At 32.3% G+C, this 24,649-nt stretch overlaps 1 protein-coding gene across 1 annotated transcript; it reads right to left on the reverse strand.

Annotated features, from left to right (window-relative positions):
* Window positions 1–163: 163 nt before the first annotated feature.
* On the reverse strand, window positions 164–2,233 carry LOC110879235 (NAC domain-containing protein 2). Its single transcript, XM_022127653.2, has 3 exons — window positions 1,780–2,233; window positions 1,204–1,481; window positions 164–1,013 (listed from the first exon to the last, which is right to left on the reverse strand). The coding sequence occupies exons 1-3, from the start codon at window positions 1,940–1,942 to the stop codon at window positions 579–581; spliced, it is 876 nt and encodes a 291-aa protein (XP_021983345.1). The 5' UTR covers window positions 1,943–2,233; the 3' UTR covers window positions 164–578.
* Between the last annotated feature and the right edge of the window lie 22,416 nt (window positions 2,234–24,649).

Here is a 24,649-nt window from a genome sequence, read left to right on the forward strand (position 1 = left end):
CGTGCTAGAAACAACCGAATCTTTTCAAATACCGAGAAATATAAATCGATGAGCTATCTTTGGATTAATAGTCGGGCCAAATTCGTCTATGTTGCTTGTCCTAAGTGGATATATTTTAAGTAACAAAGTTATTTAGAGAGCTAAAATAAGGACAACTTATAAATAATAGATAAAAATCACAATAATTCTTTTATTAATGTTCTTTAAAGAATACAAACTATGATAAATGAAATAAAGATATTCTCAAACTGAAAGAATGCTAAAGGAGGCCAATGGATGTATTAACCTGATTTATATATCAATAAAATTATTTAGTAATATTATTAATATTTTTAATTTGATAATATTATATACAATGAACCTAGGACTGAGCATTCAAAAATGTCAATTTCATCAGCCATTCTTTTCTTCATTTGGTTAATGGGCGGCTAAAAGTCAACAAGCCCACTTGCTTTTGGGCCACCTAAAATCCATTCAACTCTTGCGGCCTTCTCAACTTTGTCCCCCATACTTCAATGCTTGTACATAACGGTAAAGTCCCCAATTCATGTACACACATGTGCTTCTAGTTGATATTATTACATTTGAAACGACTTTGGCATGAACATAAACATATCTTGTAACGGAGAGAGTTGGAAGTCATTGTAGTATTGGCTTTGAGGGGTAAATGTGTCATCCGCGAACGAATCCATGTAATTGAACTGGAAAACGTCTTTTTTCACCTCGCTTTGGACTTCTTTTTCTCTCTCTCTTTCGTGTTCTGAACTTGAATCCGTGTGTAACGTTGGGACTGATTCGGATGGTTCGAAATTAAACGTATCGTTTGTAGGATGATACGACATTGATGGTTGTACATGTCCTGATGATATTTTGTTCACCGGAGAATATGATGTGATTTCGGGTTTTATATCCATTTCTGTTTCGGAAAATTGTGATGATTTTATATCTGAATTCAAGTGTTTCTCCAAAACACCTTTCTTGTTGTAAATTCGACATAACACCCAGTCATCTAACTGCATAAATTCAATAATAAAATAATTAATTACTAAAAATAATATCAAATAAAATTGAAAAAAATTTTTATTAGAATATAGTAAAAATTAATTATTTTTTATTTTTGTGCAAATCCTTATAGATTTTTTTTTAATCGAATTTGAATCTAGGAATTTTGGATTTTGTAACCAGAAAAATATAGGAACATACCCTAAGATTATTGGCCCGTTTGCCCGCGGATCGATCCACGTTAGCGAGTCGGTACTCGTGCATTATCCAATTTGTTTTGACGCCTCTCGGGGCTTTACCCGCGTAAAACACCAACGCCTTCTTAATCCCAACAGCTTTCGGTTTACCAATGGGCTTATCCGCCCCAGTAGCCTTCCAGTAACCCGTCCCAGCCGCTCGATTCGGCCGAGATCCATTCGGATACTTCCTATCCCTAGGTGAAAAGAAGTACCACTCCTTTTCTCCATACAGAGCCATATCTATTCAAATCCAAAAAAACAATAACAAAATCAATACCACTCTATCCAAATCCAGATCTCCAAAACAGAATCATCTAACTCAATAATTCATCTCAAATTTTATAAAAAAATTCATACTTAATTTATAAAAATAACTGTATATGTTACAAGTGGATTACACAATTCCCAACATATTACTAATTCTGAAATGACAGATCCTCTACAAACAAACCATCAATCAAATCAATTGACATAACCTAATCCTAATCCTAATCAAAAGCGAAAAATAAAAGTATAAAACAGAAAAACAAGAAATTACCAGGAAGCTGCCAGGGATCGAACTTATACAAATCAATCTCAGCAATAATCGGGACTGAAATCGTCTGAGAGGCACACTTCCTACACAGGTAATGCATCACCAGCTCCTCATCGGTCGGATGAAAGCGGAAGCCAGGCGGTAACTCCAAACAATCTCCGGTCATCTTCAAAAAACAAAATAATTGTCTTGTGGTTGCTATGAAACTTGTTATAACACTTGTTGCAGGGGTTAGGGTATTGGGTTTTCGACACTAGTGAAGAAGGATGAAGAGGGTTATATAGAAAAATTGGGGGGCACGTGGGGGATTGAATCTGGATGAAAACAAACGTGGGTTCGAGGAAGAAGCAGGAGAGAGAGAGAGGGGGGATGGTCGACGCAGCCGGTCATTTTCAACGGCTCACTGGAAGAGAGAAGGCGAATGAGGGAGGGGCACGTGTGAGGATTGACCCCACGTGCGGTGGAGAGTATTGTGTCATTGAGTTCGTCATATGGTTTGGACGGATTTGGCGGAGAAAAGTCGGCTGGGAAGTGGGTGTTGCTTTGACTCATGTCCCGTTTAAGTCGGCGACTGGATTTGCGGCCCAAGTTTTTTCCTTCTTTTATTATTTTTTATTATTGTTGTTATTATTTTTTTAATGTGTGTGTATACACACACTACATACCGATACTATATGCCTTTGGGTTGCTACGTGCCTTTGACTCATGTCTCATCTAAGTAGGTGACTACTAGTTTGTTACGGAACCGACACTTGTTATAGTGACTGAAAAAGAAAACATAAAGTATGATAATATTGTGACTTGTCTACAAGTTTATTGACACGTGTTTTATATTGATAAAAAAATAAGAATAAATACTGGTAAAGATGTTGCTCAGTTGGAAACACTTCGGTTTGTTACGATATAAAAAAACTACATTTTTAACAACTCTAATTTCAATAAAATTTAACATCTCTGATTTCAATAAAATTTATACCGACTGTCGAGAAAATTAGTATATACAGCCGTGTATTCAGGTTTTTGAAAAATTTATCGAGCGTTAGTTATTGGAGAAAAACAAAATTAGTAAGAAATTATAAGACTTAATATCGGGATGAAATCGAAATAAAAAATAGAGTAAATTACTGTTTTGGCCCCTGTGGTTTAGCCAGTTTAACTATTTCAGCCGAAGGAATTTTTATAACATATCAGACCCCGAGGTTGCATTTATAATGGTTTTGCCCCCTAACACTAACTTTGTTACTTTTTTGTAGTTAAGTGTAAAGGTAATTAGGTCATTATATACTTTAGGGGTTGTTTTTGATAATTACAAAGTTCTTTTAATATTTAAGAGATTATTAATGCAATTACTCAAGTTCTTTTTTATTATTTTGTTATTTTCATGATTATTTAACAAAATATGTTTTATATATACAAATAAATATGTATTTTCATTAAGCGTTTGTTTTTTATAAACGTCGTTTTTAAAATCATTTGTTATTTAACCTTTTTTAAACCGTCTGTCGTTTTTAAAATTATTCATTTTTAAACCGCTTATTTGTTAAAATCGTTCTTTTTAAAGTTATTTGTCTTTTAATGTTTTTCTTAAACGTTTCATTTTATATCGTTCTTTTTAAAATCATTTTTAAACTTTTTTAAACAATTCGTTTTTTAGTCATTAATTTTTAAAAGCATATCTTTTTTAAACCGCTCCTTTTACAACCGTTTTTGATATCGTTCATTTTTAAAACTTTATAGTCAGTAATTGCATTAATAATCTCTTAAATATTTAAAAAACTTTTTAATTATCAAAAATAGCCTCTAAGGTATATAATAAACTAATTACCTTTACACTTAACTGCAAAAAAATAACCAAGTTAGTGTCAGGGGCCAAAGCCGTTATAAAATGCAACTCGAAATCTGATATATTAAAAGATATTTTTTAGACTGAAATAGTTAAACTGGTTAAACCACAGGAGCCAAAATAGTAATTGACTCTAAAAATAATATTATGACTATTCCTTCCGTTACTTTTTACTGTTTTTCAAGTTAATTAATAAATGAAAAGAAAAACATAATTATATATTTGTTTTCCCCTTATAATGTTCGTATTATAAGGCAACATAAACATAATAGTATTTTAAGTTATTTATTATATAGAGCGTAACATCAATGTTTTAAAAACCGGTTTTTAAAACAAACCGGATTAGGCTAAAAAAATGGTTTAACCGGTTGAACCAGATTGTACCGAGCGATTCAACCAGATTGACTACATAACTCTATAATTTCATAACATTCAAAAGATAATCGAAAATCATTCAATTTTACAACAAGCTCTTTTAAATGAAAGTGTACGATATGTTTAAGCCATCTGAGTATTGAATACATCAAGTTCACGATTGCATAAAAGATGAAATTCACTATTGTCGCCATCCTCATTAACAAGAGGATAACTATTTTCGTTTCATACCAATAAGAACTTTTAGTTACGAATAATCATAATATATAAAAATTACGTAAGATAAGTAATATATATAATAAACATAAGTAACAACCAAAACTAAAACAACCCTGGGCCGGTACCATTATTATGTTCCAAACCGGTATACCGGATTTTACCGCCAGTACAAACCTTATGCCGTTTCATATATTTACCGAGGTGTTTCGTATCGAATTTACATCTGGAAACGGTAATTCCGGTATAACCGGCCGTTATTTACCGGTTTTTAAAACATTGCGTAACATAAAGAAACACATATATATTGATAAACACTAATTAACCGGATGTTACATCCTTTTTGTTTTCTAAAACATACAAAAAAAATTAAGTATAAAAAACTCAGTGCAGAAAAATATTGCAAAAAAAAATATATATATATACAGTACAAAAAAATATGACACAAAAAAAAAATTTAGCACAACACAAAATATTCAGCAAAAAAAAATTTAAGACAAAAAAAATTCAGCACAAAAAAGTTTAGCACAAAAATATAGTAAAAAATACAGCACAAAAAAATTATACAACATAGAAATACAACACATTTTTGTAAGTTTTTTTAGTCGTCATATTTTATATAGCAATATGGTACTCAAATTAAAGATAAAAAGACACTCGATTTTATGGTGAAATTTTTATGAGAAAATAATGTTGTATAAAAAAAGTTATAAACATTTAAAAAATAAGGGTGAAGTATGCATGTGTCTTTTATGTGGAGAGGGAAGTCAATAAATAAGATTTTCCAAAATTAAAGGTTAAGGTTACTTCTCACTTAGACCGCCCGTAATGGGGCGTTTTTTTTTTAAATTAAAAAAACCGCTCGAACACGCCCTCATCCCATTACACCCGGGCGTTTTTTAGCGTGTTTCGAGAAAAAATTGTCCCCGGCGTGCTTTAAAAAACGCTAAAACTCTATTTCTTTGCCAAATTGAACTTTGCCATGTGTATATACTTAGGTTTAATTAAAAAAACAAAAGAAATTAGTTTTAAAAGTTGCAGGTTATAGAAAGGAAGAAGAAGAAAAGTTGCAGGTTTTGTTCTTGTGGGTGAAAGGAAGAAGAAGAAGTTTTTTCATTTTAGTCCCTGCATTTCATTTTAGTTTTCATTGTAGGTTATAAAAAAGGATTTTAAGTTTTCATTTTAGTCCCTGCATTTCTAGTATTGTATTTTTTTGGAAATGTATTTTTTTTTTACTTTTGAATAGGTTTTTTTATTTCTAGTATTGTATTTTTTTAATTTAATAAAGTATTTTAAGTTTTTAATTAAAAATAATAATTGTGTAATGATTGGAAGAGGCGTTATTGGGCATTATTCCCACTACGGCACTTTTGCAATAACCCCCAATAATGCCCTCATGCTGACTAGACTGCCACATGACAGAAAACACCCCCATGGTGGGGGCATTATTGATAAAACCACTACACGTGGTATTAGGCAAAATAAATTTTTTATTTGATCTAATCTCCTAATGAATATACATTAAGTAATTCCCTCATTATGTTCGTATTAGGGAAGTGGGGGTGCCCCGTGATGAAGCGTGGTTCGTGGGTGACAATGCGTGGAACACCATCGCCGGTCCTTGTGATCACGGGTGCTGGTGACCATGCGTTGTGGCGACCACGCGTGAAATTTTGAAAGTCACCGTTGAGGTGGGAACCGTTGGGGGATGTTTAAAAAGAATTAAACACTATATGTATATACCATCCACCTTAACCTTTAAACCCAAAAAAAAAATACTTTAACCTTTTTCAACCCACAAAAATACCATCTCTACACTCTACATTCTAAACCGAAAAATGAAAGGTTCAAGCAAACGCGGTTCGGTTTCAAAAAAAAAAATCAATCACTAGTGATGGGCACCCCCACTAAAATTAATCACTAGTGATGGAATGAAGTTCGATGACGTGATGAAAGTTGGTTAGGTGTGATGAGTGATGAAAAGTGGAGCACCCCCACTCCTTATAAGGTAACATAAACATAATTATATTTTAAGTTGTTTATTATATAGATCGTAACATAAAGGAACACAGATATATATTGATAAACGCTAATGAATATACGCGTGGATTAAGTTAAAATATTACAATTTAGTTCTATATATGATTAAGTAAAAATATTACAATTTTAGTTCTATACATCGATATCTAAAAATTAAATCATGATGATACTATTATTGTTGTTAATAAATCAAAGTTTTAGTCTAATGTAACAATCACAAAGTATTGATAGTGAAACGATGAAAGACTATTAAATATCAATCCAAATTATTGGTATGGTCCCTAACTTTTTAATCAATAATTTGTTTTATAAATTAAATATCTACATAGTTTTCGAAAGGAATAGTCATAAACAAGTGTATGAACGAACCATTGGGTGTCAGCCCAATGGCCACCAGCCCGCATTCTAACCCGGAGATGGCGGGTTCGAGTCTTGCTCGTTCTCAATGCTCCTACGGTAGCGGATTTACCCCCAGACTCAGGCTTACTGGGTGACGGTCTGCGAGGTGGGATCACCTCGGCGGTTGGAAGGACCGTGGAATATCCCCCAAACAAGTGTATGAACGAGACTTATGTAGTTATGTTTATCTTTTCTCATTTAGTATTAGTAATAAGAAAAGTATTGTTGTTCATATTTATTCATTTACTAAAGACCTATGTAGTTATGTTTATCTTTGTTCATCTAGTAATAAGAAGAGTATGTTGTTCATATTCATTTATTTATTAGAGATATCTATTTATGTAGTTATGTTTATCTTTGTTCATTTTGCAATAAGAAAAGTATGTTGTTCATACTCATTAATCTTCCTATACTAATAAACAAAAATCTTTTTGTACACGTGTCACTCTCTGGTGCCTCCTCCCTTTTAATAATAGTATTAAATATTAATTTTTATACACAAAATATAATATAATATTAAAAAATATAGTTAGAGATAAACGTATAAATTCAAATTTAATTAATAATTATCTATAACAAATATAAATGTATCAAATAATATAATAAGTATAATATTATCTAATATAGTTAGAGATCAAACGTATAATTTCAAATTTAATTAATAGTAAATTACTTTTTAAGTCCCTATGTTTTAGTGGTTTTAACCACTTGAATTCAAAATCAAAAAGTTTAACGTCATGAGTCTCTAACCGCTCATTCACACCCCCCTGTAAAAAATTCAAAAAACCGTTTGTAAAGCCGAGTTCTCTAAGTTCTCACAACTTGTAGAAAATTTTATTTTACCCTAACCATATATATTTGTTAAGATAAAATATATTATTTGGATATAAACATAATTACTAATAATGTATCAAATCACATGTATAAGTACTTATAGTATATAATTTAGAAGATTAAAATTACAAGCGGATTATCTAAATAAAGTACCAAATTATCTTTAAAGCGAACACTAAATGGTTTTTAAAAGACATATTTTTTTGCTATTAAGTATATAACATTATATTTTACTTAAGCCGTGTAATACACGTGTTTAATATTTTCTTCCAATTTTAAATTTATGTTATTTTCAATATGTTTTCATCTTAAAAATTGGTCCAACTTCCTAATAAAATTGAGTTTTAAATATTAAACTTAATTTCAATCATATTACGCAACTAAAGACATTATCATCATGCTAAATAAAGACATTATATAATATTATAAAAATTTTAATTTGAATATTTAAATGTCAACTACTAATTAAAAAAGTTGTTGTAGACGCTCAAATTTATAGTTTAAAAAACTTTAGTCCTATTTTTAAACGTATACTTTATTTTTAGTATGATTTTTTAATATGTAATATTTTCTATACAATGATGACATTTGTATCTTGTCTCATGATCCATATATCTAAAAATAGTATTTATATCAAAGTATTTATTATATCATTAATATACATAGTAGAATTTAATTACAATTCATTTACCATAACCTCATAACTTATAATTATTTTAAAAATACTTACAATTTTATGATCATTATTTTTTTTAGTGTTACTTCTTTTTAAGACATAATAAAATGGATTGTACTCAAAAGAGAAGTGAAAATTTAAAAAATTATTTTGAATAGCGAAAATTAACTATTCTTTTTTTTTTTTACTATTTTATCTAAATAAGTCCTTTCATTACTAAGGATCATATACAAGTTTATAATTTACATTTTTTCGTCATTTAACCCGTGTAATACACGGGGTTATAAGCTAGTTTGTTAATAAATTAAAATGAACGAATTTTACATTCTTCGTTTTATTTTTGTCTTTTCATTCCATCAAACCAATCAAACCAAAAATATATGTTACCAAAGAAGATACAAGTTAAGTAGTTGGAATCATATCTATTTATATGGTATTATAGCCTAGTGGTATCTTTGAGGTGGGATAAGGTTGTAGAACCATTAGATCCTAGGTACGATTTTCATAAGAAGATTTTTCCTAGATTTTTTGTGTTTTCTTCTGAATTGGTGTATAGACATTATTGTCTAGTGAAGATGGAAATAATCGAATAATTCCATCGTTGACACAATGATCATCCTGTGATCTGTTAATAATCCAAATTTGCTATTCATAAAAACAAAAAAAAGTTCCAAAAGTACTTTGAACTTTCAAACCAAAAAACAAAAGAACATAAAGTTTAAGTAGTTGGAACTTGGAAGGCCTAAGTTGCCTTGATTATAATATATTTTCTATAATTAAAGTTTATATATATATATATATATATATAGAGGAAGGTTCATTTGATAAGAAAATTTAATTGAGAAGAAAAAGAACAAAGGGTAATGTTGTAAAACATTAAATAGTTTTTTCACTTATCTTATTTATTATCATTTTTAACTAATTAATTAGTTATAAAGACTAGTATCCTCCACACTAACTCTTTTTGCCTACACACATCAAAAGTTATCTTACCTCTTTCGAAATTCATCCTACACGTTGAAATTTATCTTACACAACTCGTAATTTATTCTACACAACTTGTAATTTATCCTACACTTTAAATATTTTATTTTATTTTTTTGAAAAAAAATATATTTTGAAGATAAGTTACAACAAATTTAATGTAGTTAGCTATTAAAGAGGAAGCCTACAAATTAATGACCTATGTAGATTTACCAATGTACCCTTATAGTAACATTAAATAGTTATATTAAATGAAGTAAAATAAAACATTCTTATCAGTTGAAATTTCTTCTTTTTTCATTTTACATAAAATTTCTTCTCATTTGAATTCTCCACTATATATATATATATATATATATATATATATAGAGTCGGGATTTAGAGAAAACGATAGAAAGTATGAGAACGGTGAGAACGCTTAACGATCGTCCGATCAAAACAATCTATGGACTAGATTGGCGCGGTGGCGTTTTCGTAACTAACATCAATTTTATTACATGGACGCGCTTCATTAAGGGTAAAAGGGTCTTTTGACTACTCTACACAAAACGCCATCTCATGAAATAAAACGCCAAAAACAAAAATCACAGACCATTCTAAGTAAAACGCCATTAAATATAAAACGCCAAACTTAATTATAGTAAAATCCCGCCTAAAAAACCCGCCAAAAAAATCGTATATATATATACAAAATCTCAGACCTTCAATTAAAAACACACACAAAAACCCAAACGCCATATTGTATATAACCCATTCGCCTTAGAAACGCCAAAAAACCCAAACATCAAATATCTTCTACCCCAAAACGTTTTTTTTGAAATTCAGTTTGGCTGTCAGTAAGATTTCGCTCAATGAAATAGACAAAATCCTTAAGTGAGCATGTTGTCCATTTCATTGAGTAAAATCTTATTGACTTATCCTAAACTTTCATCCAATTTATAACGCCAAAACATACAATAACATTATTGAGGTTTGTTGTCAATAAAGTTTAGCTGTATGGGATGGACAACATTGTCAGTTATCTTTCTTAACCGAGGATTAACAATGTTGTCAATCTCATACAGCAAAACATTATTGATTTTAGCATGATCAAATTTTGAGGTTTAAGGTGATCTTATTTCTTGGCATTCTTTTTATCGGTAAAACGCCAAAAAAGTTAAAAAAAAAAATCAAACATCGTTGATTGTAAAAATTCAAGATTGTTGGCTGAAGGATCTAAACTCAATAACATTTTGCTGCATGAGATGAACAAATCTTCAAGAAAAAGATGCTGATGTCAGACTGTGTGCTTCCAAACAGCAACACAAAAAACTACTTGAAAAACAAAATGAATCATACGAAAGTCAAACCAGCCAGTTAACATGATTCAAAAAAGAAGAAAGAGACTGGTGTCAGAGAAGATTTGGAAGATCAATTGTTTATGTATTCTTTTTTTTTATTATTTTCCTTTTCAGTTAATTGTTATATAATAAAAACGCCATATATAATAAAAACGCCAAAACAGCCACAATGCTTGTTTAAACGATATCATCTAGTTAAACGCCACCAAAAAACTCCCAAACTATAATAAAATTACTTTAAAAAATTATTATAAAAAATAAAAAAATAATAATAATAAAAAATAAAAAGCAAACTTGAAAATGTAACTAGAAACAGTAAATACAAAATCAGTAAATTGCAGTAATACTGAAGAATCTAAAACGCCAAACCTGAAAGATGGGACGTGTTACAGACTTCAGAGATAAAGCTTATCAAAAACATTAATTACAAAACACTAACTGAAAAGACGAATACTTTATTATAATAATGCACCGCCTAATTTAGGCGCCAAAAAGACATCCTATAAAATGATACGTGTCAGCAACTTCCATTTGATCAAACCAAAAAAACAAACGCCAATACTACTAAATACCACCCACTGTAAAACGCCAACAAATAAACTCTAATGAATTGTTATCAGAGGGGGGTAACTCAGAAAGATTTTGCTGCATGAGATGGACAAAATTTCAAGAAAAAGATACTGATGCCAGTCATATGGCATTTTGTATTTTTTGTTCTTCAAGAAGGTTTGGATGAGGAGAAGAGATCAATGACACTGAAGAGTGGGTTCACTATAAAGATGAAGATCCAGATAAAGAAAAAGCGAAAAACCCACTCACACACTATAGATCTATGTCCCAAAACATCCACAAAAAAAGCCAGTTCAATAGACGAGCAGGCAAAAAAACAAAATCAAACCGATGGGTTTGTTAAGTTTTACATAAAACGCCATATATTTGGTGACAGTTCTTGTACTATTAAAGAAGAGAGAGACTGATGACAATGAAGATTGGGAAAAGAGATCCGATTAGGATTTTTAATTTATTTCCTTCTCTTGTATTTTTTTTTCCTGCCGTTGAAATATAATTTAACAATAGTAAAACGCCAAGATACCACAAACGCCAAAATGTTTATAAAAAATAATAGAACAATATGCCATATTGTTTAAAACCCCTTGGAAACGCAATTCAAATAGATTTCCTGCCCCCTGGGTTTCAATGGCATACGATGTGAATAAACGCCATAAAAGCCATAAACGCCAAAATGTTGATACAATGAAACCATTAAAACGCCATTAATTATTGAATTTGGTTAACGCCAAAAATCTTAAAAACCAAAAATTAAAACAACATTGGGAAAAAGCGGAACTGGAAAAGCAGAAGATCAAAGGACAAAAAAGCCCCTCCGCCCTTTTCTAAGCGGCGTGACACGTGTTGGGCCAGGAAACGTTCTCACCGTTCTCACACTTTTGAGCGTTTTCTCCAGATCCCGTTTCTATATATATATATATATATATATATATATATATATATATGTGTGTGTGTGTGTGTGTGTGTGTATGTGTTTAGGATCCTGTAAAAAAGATGAAATTTGTGAGAAAGATAAGAAAGAACATGATGAGGACACATGTCATTATTTAATTTATTAGGATAAGGGCAAATAAGTAATTTAATAAAAAACTTAGTTATAGATAAAATTCAAAAACTCACATGCAATGCACATGCAACTTCCCCTCTGTCATTTTTAAACGTCAATAATTTTTTTATACGTAACTTTTAAAAAAATAAACCATAATAACGAGTGTTTTTTATCTTTAATATAAGCAACATATTGCTATACTTATATAGAGAAAAAAAATTACGTTTCAATCGGATGTTTTAGTCCATGGTGTTTTCTCTATGTTATTTTAATTGTATAGTGATTTAAGGCGTTGTGTTTTACAGTAAAACACCATGAACGTATATAAGACACCATAACATTGCAAATACCATTTACATTCAATCTTTCAGTCTTGTTTTCTATGGTGTTTTATTTTAGCAATTCAAAACAAATTATGGTGTCTTGTAAAATAAAACACCATATAAAACAAAATTGAATGTAAATGGTATTTGCAATGTTATGGTGTCTTATATACGTTCATGGTGTTTTTCTGTAAAACAAAACACCTTGAATCACTATACAATTAAAATAACATAGACAAAACACCATGGACTTTAACATACGATCGAAAAGTAAATTTTTTTCTCTATATAAGTATAGCAATATGGTACTCATATTAAAAATAAAAAAACACTCGTTATTATGGTGTAATTTTTTTTAAAAAAAGTTACGTATAAAAAGTTATTGACGTTTAAAAAAGACGTGGGGAACTTGCATGTGCATTGCATATGGGTTTTTGAATTTAAAAATGTTAAATGTACCTTTATACCCTAAATATAGAAAATTAGTTATTTTAAGAGTTAATTGCATAATTAGTCGATATGGTTTACACAAAGTAACAATCTAAGGTACTAATAGTTTAAAATCACTTCCTAAGGTACTAACTTTCCATTTTTTAACATATGAGGGTATTAACGTTTAATGGCTGGTTAACTTTAACTCTGACACCCTCACATGCAAAAAACATGAGGGTATAATGGTCATTGTTGCTTCTAAGGCTTTCCCTCCCAATATATAACCTGTTCCCCTTTCCCCCATTTACTGAAACCCTAATTCCAGCCTAAACCCCTTAAAAATCGAAGACATCAGCACCTTTCATTGAATCAAAACATAAAATCAACAAACTAGGAAAAACAGATAAACTGATTCACAAAATCCAATCCGATCCGGTCATGATCACTTCGTGATGGCGTAAATCACTCCAGGAATCCATCCGAACAGCGTCAGCAACACGTATATCCAAAACTCCACCTGCAAGCAATCAAACACACAAATCAATTCTCACATGCATAAAACGATTCACAGATTTTGTAATTCAAAATCCGTTTCAGATTCGAACACAAGAAATCGATTGATCGATGAGAAAAACGAGACTTACATGACAACCGAACTTGAAGAAAACATCGAGAGGAGGAAGGATGATGGCGAGGATGATGTCGATGCAGTTAAGAGTACCTTCAGACGGCATCTTCTCTTTGAATTCAGTTACTGTGTGTATTTGTGTGTGTGATTTTGATTCCAGAAGGCTCTAGGTTCGCTTGTGATATTTTGAAAGTTAGGTGTGGAAAAAAAACATTTTGAAAGTTGAATCAACCCTCGAACGTCATTATTAAGGGGTTTTGGCTGGAATTAGGGTTTCAGTAAATGGGGGAAGAGGGACAGGTTATATATTGGGAGGGAAAGCCTTAGAAGCAGCAATGACCATTATACCCTCACATTTTTTGCACGTGAGGGTTTCAGAGTTAAAGTTAACCAGCCATTAAACGTTAATACCCTCAGATGTTAAAAAATGAAAAGTTAGTACTTTAGATTGTTACTTTGTGTAAACCATATGGAGTAAATATGTAATTAACTCTTATTTTAATGGTAAACACTATTTACAATTTTGCCATTATAATCTCAACCATTAGATTATAGATCAAAGGATGTAGATTCCTTCCTACACTTCTCACAAAACACACCATTTTTACAATAACTCTACCATATATATATATATATATATATATGTGTGTGTGTGTGTGTATAGAAACGGGATCAGGAGAAAACGCTCAAAAGTGTGAGAACAGTGAGAACGCTTCCTGGCCCAACACGTGTCACGCCGCTTAGAGAAGGGCGGAGGGGCTTTTTTGTTCTTTCATATTTTTTTTAACGCGTGTCACTTCATCTTTCCATTTTTTTGGCGTTTAATAAATACGCGGCGTTTTTATTGTTTTTAGATCAGAATCATAGTAAATATTTTGGCGTTGTAACTATTGTTTTGGCGTTTTTGTTGTTTTTTAGATCAGGATGCAGGCCTTTAATGTAAAAAACATCAGTAATTTTCTTGATTTTATTATATCAATTGTTTTGCCATGTAGGATACAGGCCTATAATGTGACAGACAATTATGGCGTTTTGAAAAGATAAATAAATTTCAATTTTACATGTAGTGGCATTAATTTAACTATAATGTTTGGCAATAATGATACCGTCTCTTTATTTTACTGTTTCTTTCAATTTTCATCTGTCAATTATTGTTGATTTTTCCAGTAATACTTTGTTGGCATGTTTTGGCATTTTATATAGCAACATCGTGCTTTGCTAGCATTCGTTCTCTCAGTTTTTCACACTATCAGGCGTTTTATACTCAATTTTTTTTAAAATAGTAGAGAATTAGATGATAAACAACAGAGAATTAGATAACAAACAATAGAAAATAAAAAAAAATTAAAAATTATAATCTAATTTCTCATCCAAATCTTCACTGTCATCAGCCTCTTCTACTTTAACCTTTTTGGCGTTTTGAACCTGTTTTTGAATACCTTATGTAGATCCTTATTTTCCTACATAACGGCCGTCTTTAGAAGATGCTTATTTTTTGTGGCATCTTTTATGGTGGGTGGATATATACTTGTTTGATGACATGTTGAAGACCAACGCCTTATGCCGTCAATATATCCATCAAGAACAAAGTGACATGATGTCATATCAGTGTCATCAATCTCTTTATCTTGAATATTTGTCCATCTCATTTAGCAAAAAATTATAGAGATACCCAACTCAGAGAAGAATCCATTCAGTGAAACTTCATTTAGATCAATACTCAATATAGCAGAATCGAGTTTCTGCATCTGTGGCTTTTTTAACTATTATTTTTGGCGTTTTTAAAGTGAATGGTTTCTAGCAAATATGGCGTTTGTTTCTGGTTTTGTGATCAGTTGATTATGCAGAGACGTCTCTCTTATAGGATGTTTTTGGCTCGTAGTTTAGGCTGGATTTTATTTATAATAAATGATATTAATTAAGTAGCCGTCTTTTCAGTTACTGTGTAATTTTACTGTTTTTTTTTTCAGCTTTTTATGAGTTTTTAGGGTCATAGACTTTCCATCTCCCAAGTTTGGTGTTTTTGAATGGGTTTAAGTAGTTTTTGGCCTTTTTTTTTCATTTTTAGCTTTTATTAATTAATACTTATGCAAACTACTTTCATTATAGTTTGGGAGTTTTTGGCGTTTTTACTCCATTTATGGCGTTTCATATGCATTATGACTGTTTGGCGTTTTATTAATATAATGTATTTTTTTATTCTAAGTTGAAAAATACATAACAAACAACAGAAAAAGAAAATTAAAAAAATAAAAATAAAAACAATTCATCTTCCAAATCTTCACTGTCATCAGTCTCTTTCTTCTTTGAATCATGTTCGCTGGTGGTTTGGCTTAGCCATGCTTGTGTTTTTGTGACTGTTTGGAAAGACAAAATGACATAAGTTTTTTCTTTGAATATGTATTTTCTAACAACTCATCAGTGTCATTCGTCTTTTCATGCCATTATAATATTCATCAAGAAGAAAACACAGAAAATGACATAAGTCTGACCCCAGCATGTTTTTGTTTATGATTTGTCCATCTCATGCAGCAAAATGTTATTTGAGTCACACCACCTCAGGGAAGAATGCATTATTCGAAACTTTGGCGTAGAACAATATTTGAATATACAAGAAACGATATTTGGCATTTTTGGCGTTTTACTGAAGAAATAGTGTATCTGAAAGATCCGTCGATTTTTTTTTTTGGAATCTTTGATGTTTGAGTGTTTTGGCGTTTTCTAAGATGAATGGTATATAGTAGAAAATATGACGTTTTTTGAGTAGTTGTGTTTGATGTTTTGGGGATTTTGGTGTTTGTAAGATGAATGGTATATTGTAGAAAATATGGCGTTTCAGGTTCTGGGGGGGGGGTGTTTTTATGTCTGGGATGTTTTTGTTTATATAGCGATGTGTTTTAGTTCGTAATGGCGTTTTATTCATCAGTATGGCGTTTTGATATAGAGGTGTAAAGACCTTTTTACCCTTAATGAGGCGCGTCCACGTAATAAAATTGATGTTATTTACGAAAAGGCCACCGCGCCAATCTAGTCAATAGATTGTTTTAATCGGACGAGCCATAAGCGTTCTCACTCCCGACCCGGTTTTACCCGCTTGAGGAGCCGCTAGACAGAAATCCTGCGGTACTTTATTTATTGTGAGTTTAGCAGCGGAAAATTTATTCACAGGATCGGCTAAGTTAGAACTTTTCCCGATTTATTTTTATTTCACAATTCGGGATAAAACCCCGATAATTTACATTAACAAGATTAAAACATAATTCTTTATTTTATATTGAGCCACTATTTTAAGCTTGAAATGCTTCTCAGCACTTTTCCTGATTTACAGCAGATCACCTGAAACATGTTTGAAAAAAAGTTTTGTCAGCGGGGAAATACTGAGTGAATCATTCATTTTATGAAAACGATAGATTTGTTATAAATTACAGTATTAAGGGTTTTTACATATGTTTATTATCAACCAACATTCAAGAATAGGTAATTGTCACAGACCAGCTCTGTGACTGTGGTCATATCACCATTGGCTGTCCCAATGAGTGACGTATGTCACAATTAGGCTCGCCCACCTAATGTGAAGGAAACAATAATAACAATACTGTGCACAATACCCCACATACCGGCTGTAATTTGGTGATTACATAAACTTAATCACTGTAATTATAACTCTGAAAAATGATTTGGAGTATTGTAAAACAGTTGATAAAAAGAGAATGACTCACATTGCAAATTTAGTACTGACAGAATATGATTTTATCCTTGTTTAACCTAATTTCATAATAAAGCACACAAAACAGGATTAGTGATCAATACAGCAGTTACGATAACTTCCGAGATAAATTTTTCACAATGAATGACCAAGTGCAATACTTCAACTCATTTATCAAAATGACAAACGACAAAGTATAGTACTTCAACTCATTTATCGAATTATCGACAAACGACAAAGTACAATGCTTCAACTCATTTATCGGATTACCGACAAACGACAAAGCATAGCCCAATGTGGGCGGCACTTAGACATTCTTTGAATGTATTGATTCCGGAAACTGAATCGTAATAGCGATTGAGTAATTACCCTGTTCCTGCGGCAGCGATTCGATATTAGTGTGTGTTTGGTAGTAATTTAAGCATAACTCAACGTATATTGTGAGTTTTTTCGTCGTTCAAGTGCCCAATTTCAAGTCCCAGACTCCTCTATTTATACACGAAATTTGACCCTGTCGCGTAGCGCGAGGGGTACCCCCATGGGCGTCGCGCTACGCGAGGGGTCACCCTACTTCATAGGGTAGCCCTTCGTGCATGTAGGCTGGATGAGTCGACAGATTCTTCAAATTCGATTTTGACAAATAGTTATTAAGATAATCGTTGGCTAGGGTTTATCCCCCCCTGAGTTTTAGGGGTCCTGATCCTGATTCTGATTGTTCTGGAAATTTTAGGGTTAGTGCAGAATTACTTGGGTTTCTTAATTAGGGTTTCCTTAATAGCTAATTACCATCCTAATTATGGATTTTAGTGACAGTTGTTACACATACATCACGTAGGAGACAATGGTAACCGTTGGATCAGGGGTATAATCACGCATGGGACCACATAATCCCGCATGGGACCACATAATCACGCATGGGACTATAATCACGCACATTCTATGATAATAACGCACGTTATATTTTTTTGTCATGTATGTTAATGTAGGTTAAGCCTTGAAGTACATTATACTTTCTATATATATATATAGGAAGAGGATCATGAGAAAACTACATATAAATGAGAAAACTAAAAAACTAACTAAAAAGCCTAAAAACCATGCCTAGTTTTTTTTACAGTTTTTGTTTCAAATTTTCACTACTTTTTATATATATAAAAAATAACTTTTTTTCAAAAAAAAAAAAAAAAAAAAAAAAAAACTTGTCTGCACATGTGCATTATATGTGTACTTCACATGTGCAGTTTACTTTAGCTTTTAGGGTTAGTTTTTTGGAGGATTAGGATTAGGTTTTGGGGCGTGGGAGGGAAGGGCGTTTAGCTTTTTAGGGGGGTGCGGGTGGGGGGGGGTAGGTTTTTTTCAGGTTTATGTTTAGGGTTTACTTTTAGGTTTTTTTGAGGGAGGGGGTGGGGGTTTAGGTTTTTAGGGGGTGGGGGGTCTAGGCTTTTGGTGGGAGGGTGAATTTAGGGTTTTTTTAGGGGGGGGGGGGGAATGGAGGTTTAGGTTTTTGGGGGGGTGTCAGTGGGGGTGGGTTAGGTGGTTTAGGCTTTACCGTATTATTGCACATGTGCAGTATAAGTTTTGTTTTTTTTTTTTTTTTTTTTTTTTTGAGAACAAATTATTTGTATGCATAAAAACTAGCGAAAATTTATAAAAGAGAAAAATGGCCAGATAGTCCCTGTTGTTTGCCCATTTTCACCTTTAGTCCCTAACTTTCTAAAATTACAGCTATAGTCCCTAACTTTTGCAATTTCGTTTCCGGATAGTCCCTGGCGCGGATGGGGGTTAGTTTTTGGTATTAAGTAGTTGTGAAATTACTAAAATGCCCTTGTTATTAAAAACCAAAACCATTCTTTATAAAACCTAAGTCAGTAAACCTAATCGTTAGATTCGAATAACAGGAATGAAATTGAAGTGAAACTATAGCTATAGCAGACCTGTGAGGTTGTGATTTGAGGTCTGCAACAATGGCGGATGATCTTCTTCACCATCGTAGTTTCCTGCTGCCATTGATGACGTCAGCAACTTCTGCTTGCAGTTGGTTTATCAACAACAAGCAACCTAAATCCATCGTCAACCGACCACCACTACCTCCACCGTCACAATCACCTTTAACCGACCACCACCACATCCACTGCCGCCTTCAACCCACCACCAGCACCTCCACCACAAAGCCCAACCTCCACCGCCAACTCCACTGTGAAATTGGTGATAAAAAATCAAACATTTTGTTGTTGTTTTTAAGTGTGAAATGTGGATCTGATTCCAGTTTCCAGATTTTATCGATGAATGTACAGTGGTGGCAGTGTCCTTAGTGGATGTCGCCGGAGCTCAGGTGGTTATTATCTCGGTTACCACACACTGTCGTTGAGATCAAATCTGGTCCGTGGTTGAAAAAGGATTCAAAGAATCATCCAATCTAGACCGAGATATAGAAACCGTAAAACATGAACATGTGGTTCGTGTTTCCGGTGACGCAGTTGTCGGAGTTGCAGGTAATGCCAGACCAGTGACAGGGGGTGGTGTTGGATTCGGACCAGGTGGTTAGAGAATTTGAGATGGTCGTGGCTATTGTGCTCTCATTTAACCCAATTGGATCTTGTTTTTATCAACAATAGAGCACAATCTGAGATGGGTTCTTCTTCAATTTCATACCCACCAAACATTTGACCATCTAGTCTTGTTTTTTGATCTTGGAGTCACTTAATTGCTCTTATGTTCTTGGTGAAAAATAATGCAATATGATATAGGTTTCTTGTGAATTTGCATAAAGATGGTGCGTTTCAATTCTTAGTTTTTACTCAGTTTTAATGTTGGATCCTCTGTTTCTTTAAAAAAATTTATCATCTTGCTCTGTTTTTGGATTAGTGTAGGTTTAATATGAGTTTGGAGAGGGCAAGAATATGATGGGGTGGGCTCTGTTTTATTTTTTTTAATGTTGGGTGGTGGTAATGGTGGTTCTGATCTAGAAGAAGAAGAGAAAGAAGGATTTAGGTTTTTAATAACAAGGGCATTTTAGTAATTTCACATCTACTTAACACCAAAAACTAACCTCCATCCGCGCCAGGGACTATCCGGGAACAAAATTGTAAAAGTTGGGAACTGTAGCTGTAATTTTTGAAAGTTAGGGACTAAAGGTGAAAAATAGACAAACCATAAGAACTATCCGACCATTTTTCTCTTTATAAAAAAATTGTAAAAAAATGGTAAGTTTTTTAGGCTTTTTAGTTAGTTTTTTAATTTTTCTCATTTAAAGTAGTTTTCACATCATCCATCTCCTATATATATATATATTGTCTTTTTTTAATGGCAAATTTGGTTCACTGGCGGACCACTGGAGTATCGTCGTGCTACCAGTGGAACCAGCCAATCATATCCATCTCCACTAGGTAATAATGCCTATACACCAATTTAGAAGAAAACCTAATAAATTTGCCCCCCCCCCCCCTTGTGGGAATTGAAGCTGATACCTAATGGTCCCTAAACCTTATCTCACCCATAAGATGCCACTAGGCTATAAGGCCAATGGCAGATCTAAGAACTTTTTTCACTGGGTTCCTTTTGGTAGATTCTCACTAGTTCTCACTTTTTTTTCCAAATCATACAAGATTCTCACTAATTTTTTCTATTTTTTTCAAAACGAATGGGTTCTTGGGAACCCACAAAAGTGGTCTAGATCCACCCCTGAGGCTATGGGCATATATATTTTGTCTTGTTTATTATATTATGTATATATACTAAATTAGAAAGTAATGTATTATATGGAATTGGATCAATTAAATAGTGATTAATAAGTGAAAAAAATAAATGAAATGGTTAAGCAATAAGTACTAAATAAATGAAACATTCAAGGAGAATATATTAATAAGGAAAATATTAGATTGTTGAGAAACAATAAACAAAAAGAATTTCATTCGGTTATGTAGTTATTAGCGTGGAAGTTTTCAAAGGATTACAATAATCTTGAACATATAAGATTGTGATACGTAGCAAAACCAGTTACTTATTTATTATGTAATGTCAAGTATGAGTAAAAAATTATATTGTTTTGATAATAATAGCAATCTATAGGACGATTTTCAACCAATCCGACTTCTTATTTTAAACTACTTTTATTTAACTTTTAACCGTTTGTTCCGTTAGAGATAAAACATAATTCAAATCGACCCGTTCTAAAAAAATTGGGTTGAAGTTGCCACATTACAAAACATACATAAACATATACAAAGAGCTAAAATAAGTCATGATATAAACGAAATGGAAATAAAACAAAATAATTACTTGAATATTTTTTGCTATAATGACATAACAAAAAATACAATGGGTCAACAAATCATTTTTTTTATTTTAACGATTAATTAATTTAATTGTCTAAAATAGTGGAATTGATTAAAATATATAAACAATTTGACAATATAATAACTGTCCATAATAAAAGTTTATTTTTAAAAAATGATAAGCGACGCCATAATTTATAAAGATTTGTAACTAATTTCATATTAAATTCATTTTGTCAACAATATTAATATTATACATATTTAAATATAAATTCTAACAAATAATTTCAATTAATTTCACATGACATTTTCTTCTTCAGTCTTAATAGTTTTGCTTATATTTTGTTTTAATTTTTTAATAATTAATACATGAATATCACAATATCACTTATCCTTATCCTTCTTTATTTACTATTATAAATTTACCTACTTTTGGTGCATAGAGAAGTTGTACTCTATGCTTAGGGATATTTTCAAAAAAGAAAAAAATTGATATTACAATTTTAACCCAAAAGTTCTCTATCTTTTCCAATTTAGCCTTACAACTTTTTTACTTTCAACTGCAGTATCGTTCGCACGACCAAACGAGTCGTTCAGAAGAGATCCCGATCAATACGAGAGGCGGAAACAAACGTATTGATGTTGAATCAGCTTGATATACACATTAATTGTCTTGTTTATTGATCTGAAAGCGTTTACAGACTAGAGACGCTTCGGCAGCACCTCGGCTCCCGGAATCAAAAGTTACAAATGAAAGACTCAAGCACCCTATATATAGACATATGATTTCGTACGAAATGGGTATATGTCATTTCGTGCGAAATGGACATTTGACCATTTCGTGCGAAATGACCTTTCTCATTTCGTGCGAAATGACTACATCTCACATGTTTTCTCGTTTTCTCGTATTTCGTGCCTTGATCTTTCAATTCTAATACAAGACTCGATAGAAGACGAAGTCGACAGACATATGCACCAACAGACTCCCCCTTGGATGTTGACGAAGTCTTCGGTACGAGTCTTCAGCATGTCGACTCTTCAGTCTTGATCAGTCTTCTCGTTCTTTCTAAAATATTTGACACTGAAGAATCCTCAATCTCTTTCTCTTCTCTTTATCAGCTAACCTCCTCCTTGGATGTTGATCTAATAAGCTTCAGTATCGGCAACTTTTCTATCTCGAACACTATTCCAGGATCTAACTCTGGCTCTAACCTCGTCAGACTCCCCCTTTCGTCAAGCTGGGATCACAGCCTGGAATGAGCTATCGCCTTGAGATCGAATCCTGGCTCAAACTCTGCCCAGCCTTTCACAGGATCTGAAATATCTCCTGGATCTCCGTAGCAACATGATTAGAAACCTGGTTTTTAACCTGCACAATCTTCTTCCCAGAACATAAGTTTTCATATATAACAATTTTAACTTCTGCCTAACCAACATTCAAGTTTGGTTTCAACTTAATGAACCATTAAATCTTTTCAAAATCAAATCTCATTTTACTCAAAATTCTCCCAAACCACTTGTCCATCATGTTTAGCACTTGGAATTTTGAAAATCAGCTTTCCAGCATCAGTTGTCGAAAATCTTTTTGGATTTTTTTTTTCAAAATTTTATGCTAAAACACACTTAAACTCTTTTTGGGTTTTTGATGAAATGCAGAAAAGAAATATTTACAGACAATATTTTGTGAGTTTGTGTTAGGGAATCATATCAGCTATTGACAAGTTACTAGCACCGTTAAGCTTTCATTTCATATTAAGAATTAAACAATTCATTTAGATTGTCGATATATTGATCCTCTTTAAATTTTCACACAAATTTCAATCTGTTCAGGATACAAATTTAATGTTTTATGATCTTAACTTATACACGTGTACCACCTCAGAATATACTCCCGTATCCAGACTACTATATTCAGTCTTACAGGTGAGTGCACACTAATGATATCTATAAGGGGTAAATGCGAGGCCATGAGAGCTCAGGCTAGAACTTCCGTTCGTACAGATAGATGATGGCTCGACTTTAGGTGGGTCCCATTTGGAGATCTTTTTTACAACAACACATGATTAGCATTTTGCAATGTTTCATCATTTTATATGTTGAGGGGAAAGCTTTATGATTTAAAGCAATGCAAAGTATTATACGAGGACTAGGTATTGCTCCCGCAAAATCAGAAGTCATGGTATAATACCCCAGATATCATCACGTACAAAGACCTAGTATGTCAGAAATAGAGTCTTTCAAACAGGATTTCAGGGGTTACCTATATATTCGAGATATGTTCCCCACGTAATAAGCAAGTGATGATTTAGGTTTATATCCTGAACAAACTTACTAAATGTGTAAAAACATATCAGCATATCATCAGCGAGACTGTTTAAAGCTTTTAAACTTTACATTTCTTTAGCGTACCACAACTGTCTAGCTGATGTACTATCATTTTCCCTTTTTCACAACAAAACTCATTTTTTATTTTTTGATTTTTTTAATTTTTCAAATTTTTTAAATTTTCTAATTTTTCTAAATTTTACTCCCCGTAAAATCAAAATATGTTTCAATTTTGATTTTCTGGGAAAATTTGAAACTAAACTGCACAAATAAACTGACAAACTGATGTGAATTACTTCAATTCGCTATCCACTTGGCATAAACAATCAGAACTCCCCCTTACAACAAAATATTTTCCCATTATGATTTCAAAACACTTAAGTTTGTTTTAATCAAAATGGTTTTTAAAAAAATTAGTTTTGTTGTTACCACTTGTAGGATAGGGGTTAAACTCATCACTTTGTTTTCTCAATCATTTTGAACGAAAGTTAAATCAAGTACTACTTAATGTCCTTGATAAAACATTTCTCAAGAAAGATGCCGATACCTACTCCCCAATTACCAACCTGGGAGTTCCGGCAAGTCAGGATTTTTATTTAAAAAGATCCACCCAAGCCTGACGGACCTTGGGTTTGCCAGCTTTTTGTTTTAAAATTCCGTTTGACAATGATGGAAAGTTTGCATCATCCATTGTCGATACGGAATTATCATCTTTTACCTCAACAGATGGCTCCTCTGGTTTTGACGAATCAGATTCATCACCCGAACGTGGCTCTTCTGACTTTGACAAGTCAAATTCATCGCCAGAAGATGGCTCTTTTGTTTTCAATAAAGCAAATTCATCGCCATTCTTTATTTGA

Source organism: Helianthus annuus, chromosome 9, assembly GCF_002127325.2.
Source record: "Helianthus annuus cultivar XRQ/B chromosome 9, HanXRQr2.0-SUNRISE, whole genome shotgun sequence".
Taxonomy (NCBI): Eukaryota; Viridiplantae; Streptophyta; class Magnoliopsida; order Asterales; family Asteraceae; genus Helianthus; species Helianthus annuus.